The following is a 22,345-nucleotide window of genomic DNA, read 5'->3' on the forward strand; positions in this document are numbered from 1 at the left end:
ATAATGGGGCGCCCCGCATAGTCCTCCTCCATACAGTATAATGGGGCGCCCCGCATAGTCCTCCTCCATACAGTATAATGGGGCGCCCCGCATAGTCCTCCTCCATACAGTATAATGGGGCGCCCCGCATAGTCCTCCTCCATACAGTATAATGGGGCGCCCCGCATAGTCCTCCTCCATACAGTATAATGGGGCGCCCCGCATAGTCCTCCTCCATACAGTATAATGGGGCGCCCCGCATAGTCCTCCTCCATACAGTATAATGGGGCGCCCCGCATAGTCCTCCTCCATACAGTATAATGGGGCGCCCCGCATAGTCCTCCTCCATACAGTATAATGGGGCGCCCCGCATAGTCCTCCTCCATACAGTATAATGGGGCGCCCCGCATAGTCCTCCTCCATACAGTATAATGGGGCGCCCCGCATAGTCCTCCTCCATACAGTATAATGGGGCGCCCCGCATAGTCCTCCTCCATACAGTATAATGGGGCGCCCCGCATAGTCCTCCTCCATACAGTATAATGGGGCGCCCCGCATAGTCCTCCTCCATACAGTATAATGGGGCGCCCCGCATAGTCCTCCTCCATACAGTATAATGGGGCGCCCCGCATAGTCCTCCTCCATACAGTATAAGATTTGGCCCACGGGCTGGCGTTTGACATGTGTGCCCTATAGATTGCTGATGATCTCTTGAAGATCGAATATGAGGGAAAAAAAAAACAACAATAAACCTAAAGATACATTTGATATACATGAGAAAAAAAATAAAGAGATTAAAAAGCGCAGAATACCGAGCTGTTACTTCTGCTCTAAAAAATATATATGTTTATACATCATGGAAGGCAGATAGACCCCATAATAATCAGCGGGCCCCTCTGCAACAATAATGCCGATGCTCGAGGTGATCTCTGCGTTCTGAGGTTTAGATATAAAATCCACGTTACACAACCAGACTGCAAATATCATGTTTATTCAGATCTATCCATAATTGTCATCAGTCAATATCCTAATACAGGAGATATGAAAAGTCCGTGCCATATACGCTGAAGACGGCCTCTCCATATACGCTGAAGACGGCCTCACATCCTCAGACATGGATTCTACAGAGGCTTCATCTTCACCAGTCAGCGACCACTGACTACGTCGCTTCCGGGCTGTCGAGATTCTCCATGGGGGGGGAAGCACAACCAGCACTACAGCCATGGCTAATAGCCAAAGGGGTGCCTGCGTGTCGGCCTCCAGCAGGCGTATACAGCCACAAATGATCCACGTCAGAGCGCACGTTTGCCCTGCAAGCACTATTCTAGTCTATGGTCCCATCGGGGCATACGCCCGAAACCCATTTAGCAGGGGGTTCAGACATAAGCCCTGGCGGGAGAGGAAATCGCACTGTGAAAGCACCCCAACCCCAGCAGTCACAGCGGTTTCCCCCTCTCATTGGACACGAGAGGGAAACGTTTCCTATAAATCAGCCAGCGGCTCCAGCTGTCTCTCCAAGAAGAAGCGGTGACTCTGGGGCTTGGACGCGTCCTTTGAGGCAGAAAAGAAGGACAGGAGAGAGTGTGAGGAAGATTTACCGGCATCCTCTTCATCATCACCCCTGCACAAAAGACAGGACACGTATATATGTTAGAAATACTATATACAGACATTGAGAAAAGGTTCAGCTCTCGTCTCACAGCTAATTAGATGTGTGGATAACATGGGGGAGGGGAGAACAAGATGTCCACCTAATCCTCTTTACTAGAACAGAAGGTCTGTCTGACCTCGTCTCTCCACCGTCCGTCATAATCTGACACTGCTAATCAGCGAAAATGTTACCAACAAGCAAGGCCATCGCTGGCCGAGCCGGAAACTCCTGCCCTCTGTCACTGCACATGTGCGCAGTGTTATAGGGAGAAGAGCAGCTGGTCCTGTGCTGCCCCCTGCTGGTCCCGTAAGGGACAGTGCTCGTGTCCTGCACTGCCTCTGTAAGGGACAGTCCTCGTGACCCGTGTTGCCCTCTGCTGGTTCTGTAGCCATAGGGCTAGTTACAAGGCCACCACAGATACAAGGGAGGGAGTCACTAACAATGGATATTCACGCTGCCTTGTAAAACATTAGAGGCTTCTACTAAATCAGCAAATAGGCGGTAAATAATAACAGGAGGAGGAGGCTAATAAGGCATCATACAGATCTGCGGAGAAAGGTCTACACTAAAGTCCAGTACACGGTCCTCGAAGAAGAAAGTCACTGATCTTCCACCTTGTCCATTACACCTCCCCGTGCGAAGGATCAGCAGCGCAATCTACTCCTCCCCTTCACATTTACCATTCCCTTTACCAAGTACAATTTCTCCATGCACATGCTCTCTCTCGCATGCCCTCTCTCGCCCACCACACCGGCGCCCTCCTCTCGCTCATGCTCTCTCTCGCCCACCACACCGGCGCCCTCCTCGCGCTCATGCTCTCTCTCGCCCACCACACCGGCGCCCTCCTCTCGCTCATGCTCTCTCTCGCCCACAACACCGGCGCCCTCCTCTCGCTCATGCTCTCTCTCGCCCACCACACCGGCGCCCTCCTCTCGCTCGCGCATATGCTCTCTCTCGCCCACCACACCGGCGCCCTCCTCTCGCTCGCGCATATGCTCTCTCTCGCCCACCACACCGGCGCCCTCCTCTCGCTCATGCTCTCTCTCGCCCACCACACCGGCGCCCTCCTCTCGCTCGCGCATATGCTCTCTCTCGCCCACCACACCGCCGCCCTCCTCCTCGCGCTCATGCTCGCTCTCGCCCACCACACCACCGCCCTGCTCCTCGCGCTCATGCTCGCTCTCGCCCACCACACCGCCGCCCTCCTCCTCGCGCTCCTGCTCGCTCTCGCCCACCACACCGCCGCCCTCCTCCTCGCGCTCATGCTCGCTCTCGCCCACCACACCGCCGCCCTCCTCCTCGCGCTCATGCTCGCTCTCGCCCACCACACCGCCGCCCTCCTCTCGCTCATGCTCTCTCTCGCCCACCACACCGGCACCCTCCTCTCGCTCATGCTCTCTCTCGCCCACCACACCGCCGCCCTCCTCCTCGCGCTCATGCTCTCTCTCGCCCCCCACACCGGCGCCCTCCTCTCGCTCGCGCACATGCTCTCTCACGCCCACCACACCGCCGCTCTCCTCCTCGCGCTCATGCTCTCTCTCGCCCACCACACCGCCGCCCTCCTCCTCGCGCCCACCACACCGTCGCCCTCCTCGCGCTCATGCTCTCTCTCGCCCACCACACCGGCGCCCTCCTCGCGCACATGCTCTCTCTCGCCCACCACACCGCCGCCCTCCTCTCGCTCATGCTCTCTCTCGCCCACCACACCGGCACCCTCCTCTCGCTCATGCTCTCTCTCGCCCACCACACCGGCGCCCTCCTCGCGCTCATGCTCTCTCTCGCCCCCCACACCGGCGCCCTCCTCTCGCTCGCGCACATGCTCTCTCACGCCCACCACACCGCCGCTCTCCTCCTCGCGCTCATGCTCTCTCTCGCCCACCACACCGCCGCCCTCCTCCTCGCACCCACCACACCGTCGCCCTCCTCGCGCTCATGCTCTCTCTCGCCCACCACACCGGCGCCCTCCTCGCGCACATGCTCTCTCTCGCCCACCACACCGGCGCCCTCCTCCTCGCGCTCATGCTCTCTCTCGCCCACCACACCGCCGCCCTCCTCCTCGCGCTCATGCTCTCTCTCGCCCACCATATCGTCGCCCTCCTCGCGCTCATGCTCTCTCGCCCACCACACCGGCGCCCTCCTCGCGCACATACTCTCTCGCCCACCACACCGGCGCCCTCCTCGCGCTCATGCTCTCTCTCGCCCACCACACCGGCGCCCTCCTCGCGCACATGCTCTCTCTCGCCCACCACACCGGCGCCCTCCTCCTCGCGCTCATGCTCTCTCGCCCACCACACCGGCGCCCTCCTCCTCGCGCTCATGCTCTCTCTCGCCCACCACACCGGCGCCCTCCTCCTCGCGCTCATGCTCTCTCTCGCCCACCACACCGCCGCCCTCCTCCTCGCGCTCATGCTCTCTCTCGCCCACCACACCGGCGCCCTCCTCGCGCACATGCTCTCTCTCGCCCACCACACCGGCGCGCTCCTCGCGCACATGCTCTCTCTCGCCCACCACACCGGCGCGCTCCTCGCGCACATGCTCTCTCTCGCCCACCACACCGGCGCCCTCCTCCTCGCGCTCATGCTCTCTCTCGCCCACCACACCGGCGCCCTCCTCCTCGCGCTCATGCTCTCTCTCGCCCACCACACCGCCGCCCTCCTCCTCGCGCTCATGCTCTCTCTCGCCCACCACACCGCCGCCCTCCTCCTCGCGCTCATGCTCTCTCTCGCCCACCATACCGTCGCCCTCCTCGCGCTCATGCTCTCTCTCGCCCACCACACCGGCGCCCTCCTCTCGCTCATGCACATTCTCTCTCGCCCCTCACACCGGCGCCCTCCTCTCGCTCGCGCACATGCCCTCTCTCACCCACCACACCGGCGCCCTCCTCTCGCTCATGCACATTCTCTCTCGCCCCTCACACCGGGGCCCTCCTCTCGCACATGCCCTCTCTCGCCCCCCACACCGGCGCCCTCCTCTCGCACATGCCCTCTCTCGCCCCCCACACCGGCGCCCTCCTCTCGCTCGCGCACATGCCCTCTCTCGCCCACCACACCGGCGCCCTCCTCTCGCTCGCGCACATGCCCTCTCTCACCCACCACACCGGCGCCCTCCTCTCGCTCGCGCACATGCCCTCTCACCCACCACACCGGCGCCCTCCTCTCTCTCGCCCACCACACCGGCGCCCTCCTCTCACGCTCGCACACACATGCTCTCTCGCCCACCACACCAGCACCCTCCTCGCGCTCGCACACGCTCTCTCTCGCCCACCACACCGGCGCCCTCCTCTCACGAGCGCACACATTCTCTCTCTTGCCCACACCGGCACCCTCCTCTCGCGCACGCACATGCTCTCTCTCTCGCCCACCACACCGACACCCTCCTCGCGTGCGCACATGCTCTCTCTCTCTCACCCACCACACTGGCGCCCTCCTCTCGCTCATGCTCGCTCTTGCCTCCCACAACGGCGCCCTCCTCTTGCCACCAGCTTGCTTACATCCAACACACCAGTACCTCTCTCCACATCTGCTCGCTCATGTCCGCTAGCCCACTACACATTCTTCTTTCGCTCCAATCTCACCTTCCCCATTACACCTTTGGCATCATGCATCACTCCCCACACCCTAACCTTGCCCACTAACGCAATACCCTGGTCTTACCACATGCTCACTACATCACTGCCTCCTCCACTCACCACAGCACCGGGGCAGCTTTGCTTTCCAGAATAGACTGCGCCGTGCTCCAGCTGAAGCGAACAAACTGAGGATATCCAAACACGGGGTCCAGGTGTTTCGCCAGCCACTCCTTAGTCTTTGGGTCTGAGGGAAGAGGACATATTCCATAACGGTAAAGCTTAACCCCTTTACCCCCCAAGCCTGTTTGCATCTTCCTGACCAGGCCAATTTTTACAATTCTGACCAGTGTCACTTTGGGGTAATTACTCTGGAACGCTTCAATGGATCCCGCTGATTGTGAGACTTGTTTTTTCATGACACATTGCACTTCATGATAGTGGTAAAAGTTCTTCAATACTGGAGTTTGCAAAAATTTTCACCAAATTTCAGTTTTTTTTCAAACAACTTTTATGCCGTTAAATCAGAGAGATATGTCGCACAAAATAGTTAATAAGTAATATTTCCCACATGTCTACTTCACATCAGCACAATTTTTTAAACCGTTTTTCTCTGTTAGGAAGTTATAAGGGTTAAAAGTTGACCAGCAATTTTCTAATTTTTCCAACAAAATTTACATTTTTTTTTTTTTTTTAGGGACCCCATCACATTTGAAGTGACTACATGACAGAAAATACCCAAAAGCGACACTACTGAAAAACTGCACCCCTCAAGGTGCTCAAAACCACATTAATTATTAACCCTTCAAGCGCTTCACAGAAGTTTATAACGTTGAGCCATGAAAATTAAAAAAAGAAAATGTATAAAAGTTAATATACACACACACACACACACACACAGTACAGACCAAAAGTTTGGACACACCTTCTCATTTAAAGATTTTTCTGTATTTTCATAACTATGAAAATTGTACATTCACACTGAAGGCATCAAAACTATGAATTAACACATGTGGAATTATATACTTACTTAAAAAAGTGTGAAACAACTGAAAATATGTCTTATATTCTAGGTTCTTAGGTGTTTTTAGCCCAGAAGAAGACATGTTTGTCCGGCTAGTTGTAGGCTTATAGCCCAAAAGTGGCATGTTAGGCAGAGTAGTTGCCCGTTGGGGGGAGGTTACCTTGCCGTGGTTGATGGGCACACATGAATTGGCCAATTTGTGCGCTAAAAACCTTCATTTTTTGTAAGTACTTGTTGCTGAGCAAAACAGTTTAGATCTAATATTTTCATTGTTAAGACATATCTTGGCCATATGGAGTGCTGCTGCACACTTGAGATATATTTTTTTTTTCACATTTTTCATACAAAAATGTGCTTTTTTAGCCCCAAATTTTGCATTTTCACTAGAGTAACAGGAGAAATTGCAGCGTACAACCTGTCCTGAGTACACAGATACCAGATATGTGGGGGAAAATTACTGTTAAGCCATTAGACTTTTTGAATGTAAGATTTGCTTGAATAATTAGGGGACACCAAGTCACGTTTGGAGATCCCCTGATGTGCCTTAACAGTGGAAACCCCCCACAAGTGACCCCATTTTGGAAACTAGAGCCCTCATCTAGGAGGAATGTATCTAGATGTGTGGTGAGCACCTTGAACCCACAGGTGCTTCACAGATTTTTACAACGTTGATCTATGAAAAAAATATCTACATATATTGTTCCCACAAAAATGTTGTTTTAGTCCCAATTTTTTCATTTTCACAATGATAGGAGAAAATGGACCCCAAATTTTGTTGTGCAATATCTCCTGAGTACACAGATACCCCATATGTGGGGGGAAACTACTTTTGAGGCACAGTGAAAAGCTCAGAAGGGAAGAAGCACCATATTGGAGTTCAGATTTTGCTGGACTGGTTTGAGGGTGCCATCTCACATTGGCAGAGCCCTTAAGGTGCCAGAACAGCAGACCCCCCATAAGAGACCCCATTTTACAAACTACACCTCTCAATGAATTCATCTAGGGGTGCAGTGAGCATATTGACACCACAGGTGGGTCACAGAATTGTAGACCATTAAAGCAATGAAGAAAAAATAATGACAATTTTTAACCACCAAAATCTTGTTTCTCTGCCCCCAATTTTACATTTTCACATGGGGAAATAAGTAAAAATGACACCAAAATTTGCCCCAAAATATCTGCTTAATGTAGAAATACCTCATATGTGGCTGTACAGTACTGCTTAGCCACACAGTGAAACTCAGGAGGGACTGAGCGCTATTTGCCTCCTGGAGCGCAGATTTTTCTAGAATAGTTTGCAGACTCCATATACAGAGCCCCTAAGTGCTATAAGAGCCGAAACCCCCTCAAATGACTCCATTTTGTTAATCATACCCCTTTGGGAATTTATGTATAGGTGTAATGACGATTTTGACTCCATGGGTGTTTTACAGAAACAAGCAGCAGTGGATGTTGCTGAGTGAAAATTACAAACTGCTGTTGTAGTGACCAGTACGTTGTAGTGACCAGTACGTTGTGCTCAGCTCGTGCTTCGAGAGATGCACCCGTAAATTAGATGGGCTGTCATTGCTACAGAAATGCCAAACGTGGTTTAAGCACACTGTGGGGGCAGAAAAGTGGGGGGCATTTGGATTTGGGAGCACAGAATTTTTAAAATTTCTTTTGGGGGGCAAGGAGCCATTTTGCTTTTCCAGAGTATTTGTAGTACCAGTAACGTGGAAGCCCCCTATATTTCCATTGACAGATGGCAGACCCGAGAGGCGGCATTTTTTTGTGGATTGAGTTGAAGCTTTTATTTATCCGGTGCTCTACACTGATCACTTCTATCGGGGTTTCCATTTAAATCTAAAAGTGACAATTCAGAAGAAACCCACAAGGGATCCATTCACTATAATGAGATGAGGCAGCAGAGTTACTCTGGGCTCAGTCTCACCTCTGTTCGGTGTTGTCCTTTTTAGAGATGAACAAAAGTGTGTCCAATGGCACTATTATGCATGCCTAAAATGACGGTCACCGCCGGATCACAGACCAGACGGCGCCCACAGTGCCTCCATCTGCCTCATTACAGGGAATATTCCGCCAGGGGTTCCGTCTGAATCACGTATTTCAGAGATTTACACGAAAACTCCGGGGTAAGCGCTCAGTGCAGAGCGCAGGATAATTGTTAGCTGAGCCATACTGCGATCTTTTGGAGGCAGAATGAACAAATCAGCAGCAGGTGAAGAATTGGTTTTATATATTTTTTACGCTGTTCCTCGTGTGGTATAAGTGATTAGGTGACTTTATTCATCGGTTCAGTGCAATTACAGCGATACCAGATTGATATCGGGTTTTTATGATTGACAGCTGTCACACACATTAAAAAGCATTTTTTTTTTTTTTTGCAAAAACTGCATCTGCCATATTTTGAGAGCTATAATTTTTCCATACTTCGGCCAACAGTCATGTGACGGCTTGCTTTTTGCGGCATGAGTTGACGTTTTTATTGGTGCCATTTTCGGGCACGTGACATTTTTTGATCGCTTTCTATTCTGATTTTTGGAAGGCAGAACAAACAAAATCGGCTATTCAGGAATTGTTTTTTTTTTTTTTTATGCCGTTCTGCGTTTGGCAAAATTGATAAGTCAACTTTATTCTTCGGGTCAGTACGATTACATCGGGACCACATTTATATCTTTTTTTAGGTTTTGGCGCTTTTATACAATAAAAACTATTTAAGAGAAAAAAAATTATTTTTGCTTCGCTTTATTCTGAGAGCTGTAACTTTATTTTTCCGCTGGCGGAGCTGTATGGTGACTTTTTTTGCGAGACAAAATGACGTTTTCAGCTGTAACATTTTTATTTACATTCGTCTTTTTGATTGCATTTTATTACACTTTTTGTTCGATGGTATGATGAAAAAGCATCATTTTTTATTTTTTTTAGTCTTCTCTGGTCACCATGGCAATGATTTGGCCCCCGCAATTTCGGGGCAGAGGGGGCTCCCTTCCTCTGTCTGATAAATGCTACGATCACAGCATTTATGGGGTTAAAGTGCTGGGAGAGGTGTGGGCACCGCTCCTGGCGCTGAGTGCAGGGTGTCACAATCAGCTGACACCCGGCGGCGATCGCACAGCTACTGTGCGCGCAAAATCATCTTGTTGTACTCAGTACGTCCAAGGTCAGGAAGGGGTTAAAGTTGCGATTTACCTCTCTGCAGGGAAACATTGAGGTAACAGGAATGCTGAGATCTGCTGCCACAAAGCCATTACCTTAAAGGGGTGTTTCCATCAGAGCTTAAAGGCATATTCTAAGGCTCTGATATAAAGATTAGATGGGGGTCCTAGAGATGGGACAAGCATCTGTCTCAAGAACAGGACCCAGCCTCACACTGCAGGGAATAGGGAGATGGCCAAGCATGCAAAGCTTTCTTCATTCACTTCTATGGGAGTTCCAAAAATTGCAAAGCAAACGAAGAGTTCCAGGGTCATGTAAAATCTTCTGATCATCTCTAGGAGCCCGTAAATCTGTCATAAATGTCTCAGATGGGACTCCCTCTTTAATGATGAGTGTCATGTCCCTGTATGATACCAATGAATAAGACAAGGATCTATAGCAGGTGATCATCACGATACCGAATGTGTCCTCGTCAGCACTGACCAGGAGGACCCCGGTAACACAGATAAAAGAAACAAACCCTGCGGGGTCAGTGTCTCCGATAACAGAGCAGCGGTTGTTAATGTGTTAAACAAGTGGCTGAATATTTTCTTAACCGGTTCCCGACCGCCCACTGTAGATAAACGTCGGCGCTTGCCGGGCTCTGTGCAGCGCCGACATTTAAAAACGGTGGGTGGTCTCGCAGCGCTCAGGACCCCCAGGGTCCTGCAAGCGCTGCGATTCCGGTGCAGAGCGTTAGCTCTGACAGGGAACATCATCGGGACCTGATTAGATCAGGTCCCAGTGATGTTAACCCTTAGCTGTCTTCTATATGCTGTGATCTATTGTGATCGCGGCATATAGGAGACAGCAGGAGGAGAGGGGGTCGTCAACTTACCTCTCCGAAGACCTCCGAGTCCTTCCAGGACCTGGGGTTGCTATGGCAGCTGGAGGTCACATGACCGCCTCCAGCTCTGCCATATATGGTGTCCTGTCTGGCTCAGCTGCAGCTGTAGCCAGACAGGAGACTCTGACTGAAACAGTCAGGGAAGATCTCATGTAATGTAATATATGTCTATTACATTACATGAGATCAGAAAAATAAAAATTAATGTCCCATACAGGGACTAAGAAAAAATGTGAAAAAAAGTAAAAAAAAAGTTTTTAAACTATTAATAAAAAAATCACAAAATAAATAAAAATAAATAAATAAAATATTAAACCAATAAATCCGTATATTTTTACAAAACCAAAAAAAGTACACATATTTGGTATCGCCGCGTCCGAAACAACCCGAGCTATAAAACTGTCACACTAATTAACTCCTTCTGTGCACACCGTAATAAAAATAAATAAAAAACGGAGCAAAAAAATATGCTTTTTCATCATATTGCCAAACAAAAAGTGGAAAAAAATGCGATCAAAAAACAAAATAGAAATAAAAATGGTACCACTGAAAACGTCATCTTGTTACGCAAAAAAAAACCGCCATACAGCTACATCAGCCGAAAAATAAAAAAGTTATAGCGCTCAGAATAAAGCAATGCAAAAAAAATATTTTTTTCTATAAAATAGTTTTAGTGTAAAAGCGCCAAAACATAAAAAAAATACAGTAAGTGTAGTATCGCTGTAAACGTAGTGACCCGAAGAATAACGCTGCCTGATCACTTTTACCACACGCAGAACGGCATAAAAAAAAAAAACTCAAAAAACAATTCCTGAATTGTTTGTTTTTGTTAATTTTACCTCCCAAAAAACGGAATAGAAAGCGATCAAAAAAGGTCACGTCCCCAAAAATGGTACCAATAAAAATGTCAACTCGTCCCGCAAAAAACAAGCCGTCACATGACTCTGTCGGCCGAAATATGGAAAAATTATAGCTCTCAAAATATGGTGATGCAAAAACTAGATTTTGCAAAAAAAAGCGTCTTTTAGTGTGTGACAGCTGTCAGTCATAAAAACCCGATATCAATCTGGTATCTCTGTAATCACACCGACCCGAAGAATAAAGTAATCTAATCAGTTATATCACACTAGGAACGGCGTAAAAAATAAATAAAACCAATTCTTCACCTGCTACTGATTTGTTTATTATGTCCCCAAAGATCCCAGTAAGGCTCTGCTCACATTTATCCTGCGCTCTGCGCTGAGCACTTACGCCAGAGTTTCCGTGTAAATCTCTGAAATACGTGATTCAGATGGAACCCATGACGGAAGATTCCCTGTAATGAGACAGATATAGGCCACTGTGGACACCGTCTGGCCTGTGAGCCCACGGTGTCATTTGTTTTAGGCGTGCATAAAAGTGCGGTTGGCCACAGTTTTGTGCACTTCTGAAAAAAAGGACACCGCTACACAGAGGCCAGACGGAGTCCAGAGTAACTCTGCTGCCTCATTACAGTGAATGGATCCTGCAGGGGTTTCATCTGAATTACATCACTTGGAAATTTAGATGGAAACCCCGATGTAAGTGCTCAGCCTAGAGCGCCGGATAAATGTTACGTAAAATGTTCCCAATAAAAGCTTCAACTCGGTCTTCAAAAAAAGCTAGTCCCCACTCAGGTCCGTCATCTGTTAAAAATATAAGGGACTTCCAAGTTACTGGTAGCAGAAAGGCTCTGGAAAAGCAAAATGGTCCTTGCCCCCCAAAAGAAATTCAGAAAATTTTGTGCTCCCAAATCCAAATGCCTATTCTACAATAATTTGTTCTCCAATTGTCAAATAGCGCTCCGTCCCCCCCAGATCTCACCGTATGGCTAAGTGGTACGGTACAGACACATATGGGGTATTGCCACTTTTAGAAGAAATTGTGTGACACATTTCGGCACCATTTTTACCCATTGCCCTGTGTGAAAATGTAAAATCTGAGGGTAAAACATTTTTTTGTGGTAAAAATATAATTATGCTTTTTTCACTGCCCAATGGTATAAATTTAAAAATTAAAAAATGCTCACTACTTCCCTAGATGAATTCCTTGAGAGGTGTAGTTTACAAAATGGGGTCATTTGTGGAGGTTTCTGCTGTTTTGGCATGTCAGCGACTCTTCAAATGTGACATGGTGTCTGCTGCCTATCCCAGCCAACATAGCGCTCCTTTCTCTTCCGAACCCTGCCGTACACCAAAGCAGTGGTTTTCCCCCACATATGGGGTATCGGCGTACTCAGGAGAAATTGTACAACAAATTTCATGGTGCAATTTCTCCAGTTATCCTTATGATAATGCAAAATTAGGGGATGAAAAACATTTTTTATGGGAAAAATGTGAAAATTTTATTTTCACGGCTCAATATTATAAACTTCTGTGAAGCAGCTGGGGGTGCAAGGTGCTCACCACACATCTAGATAAGTTCCCTAAGGGGTCTAGTTTCCAAAATGGTGGCACTTGTGGGGGGTTTCCACTGTTTAGACACATTAGGGGCTCCACAAATGTGACATGGCGTCCGCTAATTATTCAAACAAATTTTACATTCAAAAAGTCAAATGGCGCTCCTTCCCTTTCAAACCCTGCCGTGCGCCCAAACAGTGGTTTTCCCTCACATATGGGGTATCGGCATGTTCAGGAGAAATTGCACAACAAACTTCATGGTGCAATTTATCCTGTTACCCTTATGATAATACAAAATTAGAGAATGAAAAAGATTTTTTGTGGGAAAAATGTGAAAATTTTATTTTCACGGCTCAATATTATAAACTTCTGTGAAGCAGCTGGGGGTGCAAGGTGCTCACCACACATCTAGATAAGTTCCCTAAGGGGTCTAGTTTCCAAAATGGTGGCACTTGTGGGGGGTTTCCACTGTTTAGTCACATTAGGGGCTCCCCAAATGCGACATGGCGTCCGCTAATTATTCAGGCAAGTTTTACATTCAAAAAGTCAAATGGCGCTCCTTCCCTTTCAAACCCTGCCATGCGCCCAAACAGTAATTTGCCTCCACATATGGGGTATCAGCGTGTTCAGGAGAAATTGCACAACAAATTTCATGGTGCAATTTATCCTATTACCCTTATGATAATGCAAAATTAAGGGATGAAAAACGGTTTTGTGGGAAAAATGTGAAAATTTTATTTTTACAGCTCAATATTATAAACTTCTGTGAAGCACCTTGGGGTTCAAGGTGCTCACCACACATCTAGATAAGTTCCCTAAGGGGTCTAGTTTCCAAAATGGTGTCACTTGTGGGGGGTTTCCACTGTTTAGGCACATCAGGAGCTCTCCAAACGCAACATGGCGTCCGCTAATTATTCAGACAAATTTTACATTCAAAAAGTCTAATTGCGCTCCTTCCCTTCCGAACCCTGCAGTGCGCCCAAACAGTGGTTTTCCCTCACATATGGGGTATCAGCACGCTCAAGAGAAATTGCACAAAAAAATTTGGGGTACATTTTTTCCTGTTACCCCTGTGAAAATAAAAAAAATTGGGTCTAAAGTAACATTTTTGTGAAAAAAGTTAAATGTTAATTTTTTTTTTCCACATTCCAAAAATTCCTGTGAAGCACCTGAAGGGTTAATAAAGTTCTTGAATGTGGTTTTGAGCACCTTGAGGGGTGCAGTTTTTAGAATGGTGTCACTTTTGGGTATTTTCTGTCATAAAGACCCCTCAAAGTGACTTCAAATATGATGTGGTCCCTAAAAAAAATGTTTTTGTAAATTTTGTTGGAAAAATGAGAAATCGCTGGTCAACTTTTAACCCTTATAGCTCCCTAACAAAAAAAAATTTTGGTTCCAAAATTGTGCTGATGTAAAGTAGACATGTGGGAAATGTTATTTATTAACTATTTTGTATGACATATCTCTCTGATTTAAGGGCATGAAAATTCAAAGTTTGAAAATTGCAAAATTTTCTAAATTTTCGCCAAATTTCCGATTTTTTCACAAATAAACGCAAGTTATATGGAAGAAATTTTACCACTATCATGAAGTACAATATGTCATGAAAAAACAGTCTCAGAATCAGGGGAATACGTTGAAGCGTTTCAGAGTAATTACTTCATAAAGTGACAGTGGTCAGAATTGAAAAAATTGGCCTGGTCACGAAGGCAAAAACAGGCTCTGGCGCGAAGTGGTTAAAAGGGGTTTTCTGGGGCGGACCTATATGAAAGGTAAGTAATGTATAGGTTGTGGGGGACCCGGCATCCCCACTGCTAAGCTATTATCAGCCTTGGCATCGGCCGGATGTAAGCCATCGTGCTGACAGAATCACACCGGCTCCGTCATCACAAACATTGATGCTTTTACCAGAACCGCTGCAGAGTTTGAGAAAGCAGGTGACTAGTCCAAGAGGCAGGATGCCCCCACAGTCAGGAACTTGCCTCTTGGACTAGTCACAGAGCCCTTAATGCTTCGCGATGCCTATGATTTGGGCCGCATGCACCAGCTGACTGGCTGCCTTTAATCACATCATTAAAAGGTTTGATTATTAGTTAAAAAAAAAATGGCTAAATCAAGGAGCATTCATGACAGCCGAAAGCTTCCTCTATCGCGCCCCCCATGTCCTGCGCTGTCTAGGGGGAACCTGCAGACTTCTCATAAGATAAAACAGCTGACATTCAGCTGCTGAGGACTCTTCTAGCAGCTACCCAGGATAAGATCATTACTCTGTGTTCCCTACGGAAGGATAAAGTCTCCGGCCTAGAACAGCAAAGAAGATTTACCACTTTGGGTAACTGACCGTTTGGGTAACCAGAGCCGTAATCGACATCAATTTCACCCAGATCCTCCAGGAACTTCCAGCCCTTCACCACTCGGTCCCTGGCAACCTGGAAAGTAGGGAACATGAAAGTAAACGAGTTACTTTACCTCCAATAATTCTCTTGTTAGTCGCAGAGAGCGGCACCAGGTCACGGAGGAGACCCCGTACTGTATATGGGGACAGGCGCTGGCATGTAATATTATATATCCCAAGCAGAAAAAATAAGTAGCAGATCACAGCATGACCGCGGATGAAAAAGGGATGACCTGCATGAAACAACCCCTTTAAAGTTAATACCAGGAGGTTTTGGCAGCATAGCCCAAAAAATTCTGGACTTAGTCTGGGATGTAGATCTGGAATTTTGACCTGGCGTGTGCTGCTGTGTCTATAATAGATTCCCCCGAGGTAGCTGGCCGCCCCAGGTATAGAGTTTCCTACCGACTAATCCCATATGTGCAAGATAACAGAGGCGCTGTCTCCCCCTACTGGGCAGTACAGATTATTACTGCGATGTCATCAGTAGCTTTCCAGATTTCTTTTGTGAACACCGCCTTATTTGTTCGGCAACTGAATACAAGTTATTGATCAACCCACAATTGAAAAAATAAAATAAAACTTAAAACCATCGATCACAACTTCAAGTAACTTCTCCCATGACGGGAAACTGACAAATCCGTCTACTTACATTTATGATGACAGTTTCCCCCCATGACAGTCGTGTCGCTTACCTTTGCACAGATACTCGCTGCACTGACCACAGGAAACAAAGAATCAGCTTTCGGTTTCACAGTCACTTCCACTCCAGGGAATAGTTTTTTCAGCTTTTCTTGATATTTCTCAGCAGGACCCACAGTATCCACAAATACCTGTAGGGGGCAGCACACCGGGTTCAAAAGTCAGAACTCCAAATTGAAAGTGAGGAATATAACCGCTATAATACCGCCCCCCTATATACAAGACTATAACCGCTATAATACCGCCCCCCTATATACAAGACTATAACCGCTATAATACCGCCCCCCTATATACAAGACTATAACCGCTATAATACCGCCCCCTATATACAAGACTATAACCGCTATAATACCGCCCCCCTATATACAAGACTATAACCGCTATAATACCGCCCCCTATATACAAGACTATAACCGCTATAATACCGCCCCCCTATATACAAGACTATAACCGCTATAATACTGCCCCCTATATACAAGACTATAACTACTATAATACTGCCCCTATGTACAAAAATATAACTACTATAATACTGCCCCCCGTGTACAAGAATATAACTACTATAATACTGCCCCCCGTGTACAAGAATATAACTACTATAATACTGCCCCCCGTGTACAAGAATATAACTACTATAATACTGCCCCCTGTGTACAAGAATATAACTACTATAATACTGCCCCCTGTGTACAAGAATATAACTACTATAATACTGCCCCCTGTGTACAAGAATATAACTACTATAATACTGCCCCCTGTGTACAAGAATATAACTACTATAATACTGCCCCCCGGGTACAAGAATATAACTACTATAATACTGCCCCCCGGGTACAAGAATATAACTACTATAATACTGCCCCCCGGGTACAAGAATATAACTACTATAATACTGCCCCCCGGGTACAAGAATATAACTACTATAATACTGCCCCCTGTGTACAAGAATATAACTACTATAATACTGCCCCTATATACAAGAATATAACTACTATAATACTGCCCCCTATGTACAAGAATATAACTACTATAATACTGCCCCCTATGTACAAGAATATAACTACTATAATACTGCCCCCTATGTACAAGAATATAACTACTATAATACTGCCCCCTATGTACAAGAATATAACTACTATAATACTGCCCCCTATGTACAAGAATATAACTACTATAATACTGCTCCTATGTACAAGAATATAACTACTATAATACTGCCCCCTATGTACAAGAATATAACTACTATAATACTGCCCCCCGTGTACAAGAATATAACTACTATAATACTGCCCCCTGTGTACAAGAATATAACTACTATAATACTGCCCCCTGTGTACAAGAATATAACTACTATAATACTGCCCCCTGTGTACAAGAATATAACTACTATAATACTGCCCCTATATACAAGAATATAACTACTATAATACTGCCCCCTATGTACAAGAATATAACTACTATAATACTGCCCCCTATGTACAAGAATATAACTACTATAATACTGCCCCCTATGTACAAGAATATAACTACTATAATACTGCCCCCTGTGTACAAGAATATAACTGCTATAATACTGCCCCCTATATACAAGAATATAACTGCTATAATACTGCCCCCTATATACAAGAATATAACTACTATAATACTGCCCCCTATGTACAAGAATATAACTACTATAATACTGCTCCTATGTACAAGAATATAACTACTATAATACTGCTCCTATGTACAAGAATATAACTACTATAATACTGCCCCCTATGTACAAGAATATAACTGCTATAATACTGCCCCCTATATACAAGAATATAACTGCTATAATACTGCCACTAGGCAGAAGAGATTAATTTTCTGTGGGCAAAAATACATATTTGATTCATGTGAAATGGAATTTGACATGCGACAGTAATTTCTCTCTATATTTTCCCCCTTTCTTGCAACCATTTAGAAATATCATTCATTTGAATGCAGTTGCTTTTACCGCTGTAATACGAGACGCCTTCTGTACAAACCTCTGTTACTTGTACGCCGTTGTCCAGAGCGTGCTGAATGAGACCTATTGCGGTGTCGTGGGACAAGGCATTGAGATTATATTTTGCCCTAAAAAAAATAAATGAATAAAGCAACAATTTATGAAAATCTCAGTGACTGCTAAAACCTGAACTATAAATGTAATTCTAGTGATAAGCGAACATGCTCATTTAACCTTTTAACTGAGCATGCTCAGGTGCTTACCAAGTATCTTTTGTGTGCTCGTATATTATGTTCGAGTCCCTGGATCTGCATGATTTATGGCTGTTAGGCAGCCTCAACACGTGAGGATTCCCTAAAAAACAGGCAATCCTTGCATGTGTTGAGGCTGTCTAAAAGCCATAAATCATGCAGATGCAGGGAATCGAACATAATATGCGAGCACGCCGAAGATACTCGGTAAGCACCTGAGCATGCTCAGTTAAAGGGTTAAATGAGCACGTTCGCTCATCACTAAAATTGTGAAGTTCTGCGGAATAGGTTGGCGCTATAAAAATAAAAATTATTATTATCACTAGTAATTAACCATTATCCAGGGCTGGACAAAGCCTAGTCATCACCACAACTTTAAAATCAGAATAATGCTATGTGCACATAGAGTCTTTTATATGCGGAGTTTTCCCAGGCGAAGCCACTTCAGGAAGATAATGGAGGAAACTTTAATGAAGTGGTTTTGCCGTCGTTTCTGGGGCGGCTCCACCACCGGCGTCTTCTACTCTGTACTATGAAGTATAGAGCTTGCGAGTGGAAGTAGCCTGAAAAATGAACATGTCGCTTCTTTTTCAGGCTTCAGGGTTAAAAGAACTGACATAAGACAAAACATGAGCACAGCAGGGTCCTTTTGACATTACTGTGCAGTAGGTTAATTTTATGGGGCATGTTTTCAGGCGTTTTCTGGGGGGGGATCCACCTGAAAAAGATGTTGAGTGCACAATGCACATTGCCTGCGTCAAAATTCTTGGAAAACTACACATGAAGAATTTGAGCGTTTTTGTTCCTCCCTCTCTGAAAATCCTTTTTGATGCCGCCTCCATAGAAAATATTTTTTTTGCACTTTGCAATTTTCATGCCTGTTATGTCTCTACACAGACTTGTTCTTTTGTTCCAATTATTATGAGAATTTCTTAAAGAAGTTTCCGCTTGAAAAGCTGATTTTTTTTTTTTTTTGAGGCCTTCAAAAACTACTTATCAGAGCTTTAAAGGGACCGGTTTTACTAGGAGGAACACACTCTCACTGACATGGACAGCTCCTGCCAGGCAAAGAGAGACTAACGTAATAATGAGAAGGATTAATGCTATATATAATATCTATACTCCTTCCAGGTCCCTGAGCCGTCACCTCTGCTGCATGCTGGTAGAGATGACATTAGGGGACAGTATATGAAGAGTCCATCCAATAAAGTCAGGCGCCCCATCCAACTTCTCAAACAGCCGCTCCCTCTCAGCTTCACTCAATGTCTTGGAGTCTAAAGAAGGATAAAAAAAAAAAAGTAAAAAAAAAAAAAGTAAAAAAAAAAAAGTGAATGACACTCACAAGCAGGAGGAGAAGTCTGAGAGTGCCACCGATATAAGCAGCCACTAATCCATGAGAAATAGGAATAAACAAATAGGGCTGCAATGCCAAATACTGCCACAGACAAAGGTGGCGCTGTTTCTGGAGGGTAGAATAGCAAACCCTCTTTTTCTGATCTTGAACAACCTCTTTAAAAGTATCCCAGAAGTACTGTCAACTAGAATAAGAATAATACAAGACATGCTTTATGAAACAGCAGTCCGTCCCCCAACCCAATGAAAAGTAAGTCACCTGCAACTTTCAAGTCCTCCAAATCTTTCTTCCGGGAAACAGGGCAATAACAAATGCCGTACACCATGGGACCTGCAGAGAAGAAACAGGAGACTCAGTGAATGGAGACCGGAGACCATGTGGATGTTACCAGGGCTATTCCAGTAATTCAGCATTTGATAATCTGGAGCTTTTACTGCCAGAACAAGTTTTACACTTGTTACAAACACAAAATCTGGATTATTATGTAGAAAATCTTTGTATACACCTGTACACATGTACCAGGGCGCATTGTGTAAGGCCAATCGGCAGGTGACGGTTCTGGGCGCCTTCCTGCAATCCTAATGTTTTATAAGAAAGTTTTGTGTCTAAAACTCGAATCTAAAGAGAGAGGTGAACAGGAAAGCTCAGGATCTGTAGAGATCACCCACATATTGGGCATGTAAAGTGGTGACAAATGTCCTAATTAGTTACATGGGGTAAATAGATGGGTGACTGATAACATGAAGAAAAGATCCTGCACCCACCCCTAGTGTCGAGGTGCAATTACATTGGCCAATTAACAGTGCTGACCAGGAGGATGGATTCCAGATAATCATTCAGTGGAAACAGGCAGCAGTCACCTTACAAATGAACAAATCACTTGTTCATTGGGTGAAATGATTTTGAAGCTTGCAGCACATAGTCCTATGTAACCAGCATGTGCTGCCGAGAACAATGGAGGTCTGCGCACAGAACAATCCAATGCTGTCCGTTCTCTGAGCATGTGAAGTGCGGTCGGCCGTGGTTTAACAGCTGCCATCTTACACGTTCCCTTACTCGAGGATGTAGTTGGTAAGAGGAGCGATGAGGTGCAGAAATGCTCCTTTATTAGGCCATCACTGAACGCAGCACAAAGGAGAAATCACAATGACAAACTCTCCCCAATAGCAGAGGACGACGATATCACGCTGAAAAGACAAATATAAGCTCTCACTTATGTCACTGGTCAATAGAAAAAGTGTATACAATTAGCACTATTTCCACAGGTCTCACATAAAATCACTGGGGGCAGTCACCCTAAAATGACCACTGACCTTGTCCCTACCTGACAGCAGAGGTTGGCGCCCTCCTGGACACAAATGGTGCCCCCACTCCACAGCGGATCTCCCTCTAAGACCCTAGTCCAATGAGAAATCATGGGAAGTGGGAAATCTCAAATAAGGAGATAAGTGGTAACTAAGCTCTTATTCTGGACATTGGTCCACAACAGACTAGAAACCAGCACATAGGATCACACCACTGTATATCACCCAGTGCTTAGTCCAAAAATATATTCAAAAGAAACAGAGTAGCCAGAAGGTGTGAAATGTACATGTCAATGGTGTATTCTTATTCAGAAATCTATTCAATACTCTTATCTGACAGAGCGAACTAAAGTAGCAATATACAGCGTATGTGAAAGTAGCAAGATCCTTTTCCAGAAATTATAGCAGGTATCCATGGTTACGACCACTCATAGTGAGTTAGTTAGCTGTTAGCGGTCGTAACCATGGATACCTAAGCTACTACAATGCCTGCACATAGGGTAAGCGACAAAGGTTGTAAAGCGCTGCGGAATATGTTGGCACTATAAAAATTAAGATTATTATTATTATCAGGAGAACTATACTACATTTCTAATTGGAGGTATTTGATAATACTATTAGATTTACACATATTGGGGAATAGGAGCCTGGAGAAGGGAATACCCCTGTAAGTCTGGGGTCATTGACTATGAAGATTCTTGGCTGTTATAGCAAAATCTAAGCCCCCACCTGAGGACACCAGCAGCGGGGAGCTCTAGGATACATTATACGGTCCACACTAGTCCCTCACCGAGCCACCACCCACCCCGGTTTACTCTGTACCCCACCGCTCTCCTCCATTCCTTTCTCGGCATCAGATGTCACATGACTAATGGCAGTTTCCAAGCCCCGGCTTCTGTCTTGACCTCAGTGTCATGGCTGCTAGAGATGCAGGAGGAATCGAGAGGACACAGGCGGCCAGCACCGAGGAGGAAGTTTAGTAAATTATTTTTTTTTTGTGGGGGGGGGGGGGGGCAGGGGTGTTTTTTTTTAGTTTAAACCATTTCCCCACCAAATGTCTAATACAACGTGAAACCCCCACACATCCCTCATGGTAGATATATACACCTGACTGCACTGGCTCCAGGAGATTGTTGCTAGGCCTTACTAGACCCAGCACAGCTCTCACGATGCTGCACCTATCGACCAATCAGGCTGCCTGTTACTGGAGACTGGTTGCTATGGGCGACTTCCTACATAAAAATAGTAGAGGGTTACTATAAATCCTATGGCTGCCCCATAGATCTGCTCCTGCTTTTCTAATGCCTTAGATAAATCACTGATGCCTGAGAGATAAGTCCCCGGGATGGCTGGGAATTGTAGTACCCCCTCCCCATCTGTGCAGCTGTGTCTCACCCAGGACGGGTCCCCGGCCGGCCTCATCTATCCCCAGGCAGCAGGGCTCCTCCCGGCACTGATCCGGTACCGGAGAGGCCAGGACGCAGCTCCGGCTATTATCCCGCTCGTACTTCTCCAGCTCCATCCTGCGGTTCTACGCCACTTCCGGCAACACCGCAGTTTGGCGCCAAAACCGCATCAGCCGCCAGCCAATCAGAACTGTGCGCGTTTCAACAAGCTTTATTAACACGAGCAGTGATGACAGTAACAGCGCAGAATAGAGGATGTGTGAGGATGAGCGAGAGATGGCGG

The 22,345-nt window shown here is 46.2% G+C and overlaps 1 protein-coding gene across 1 annotated transcript; it reads right to left on the reverse strand.

The window, feature by feature from the left end:
• Positions 1 to 951: 951 nt before the first annotated feature.
• RNASEH2A (ribonuclease H2 subunit A) lies at positions 952 to 22,242 on the reverse strand. Its single transcript, XM_073654297.1, has 8 exons — positions 22,052 to 22,242; positions 19,611 to 19,682; positions 19,146 to 19,272; positions 17,788 to 17,875; positions 15,769 to 15,906; positions 15,020 to 15,107; positions 5,319 to 5,442; positions 952 to 1,600 (listed from the first exon to the last, which is right to left on the reverse strand). Exons 1-8 carry the CDS (start codon positions 22,176 to 22,178, stop codon positions 1,462 to 1,464), a joined length of 903 nt encoding a protein of 300 aa, XP_073510398.1. The 5' UTR covers positions 22,179 to 22,242; the 3' UTR covers positions 952 to 1,461.
• Between the last annotated feature and the right edge of the window lie 103 nt (positions 22,243 to 22,345).

This window comes from Phyllobates terribilis, unplaced genomic scaffold (assembly GCF_046119375.1).
Source record: "Phyllobates terribilis strain yellow unplaced genomic scaffold, ASM4611937v1 Scaffold_11__3_contigs__length_659146591, whole genome shotgun sequence".
In the NCBI taxonomy this organism is placed as follows: Eukaryota; Metazoa; Chordata; class Amphibia; order Anura; family Dendrobatidae; genus Phyllobates; species Phyllobates terribilis.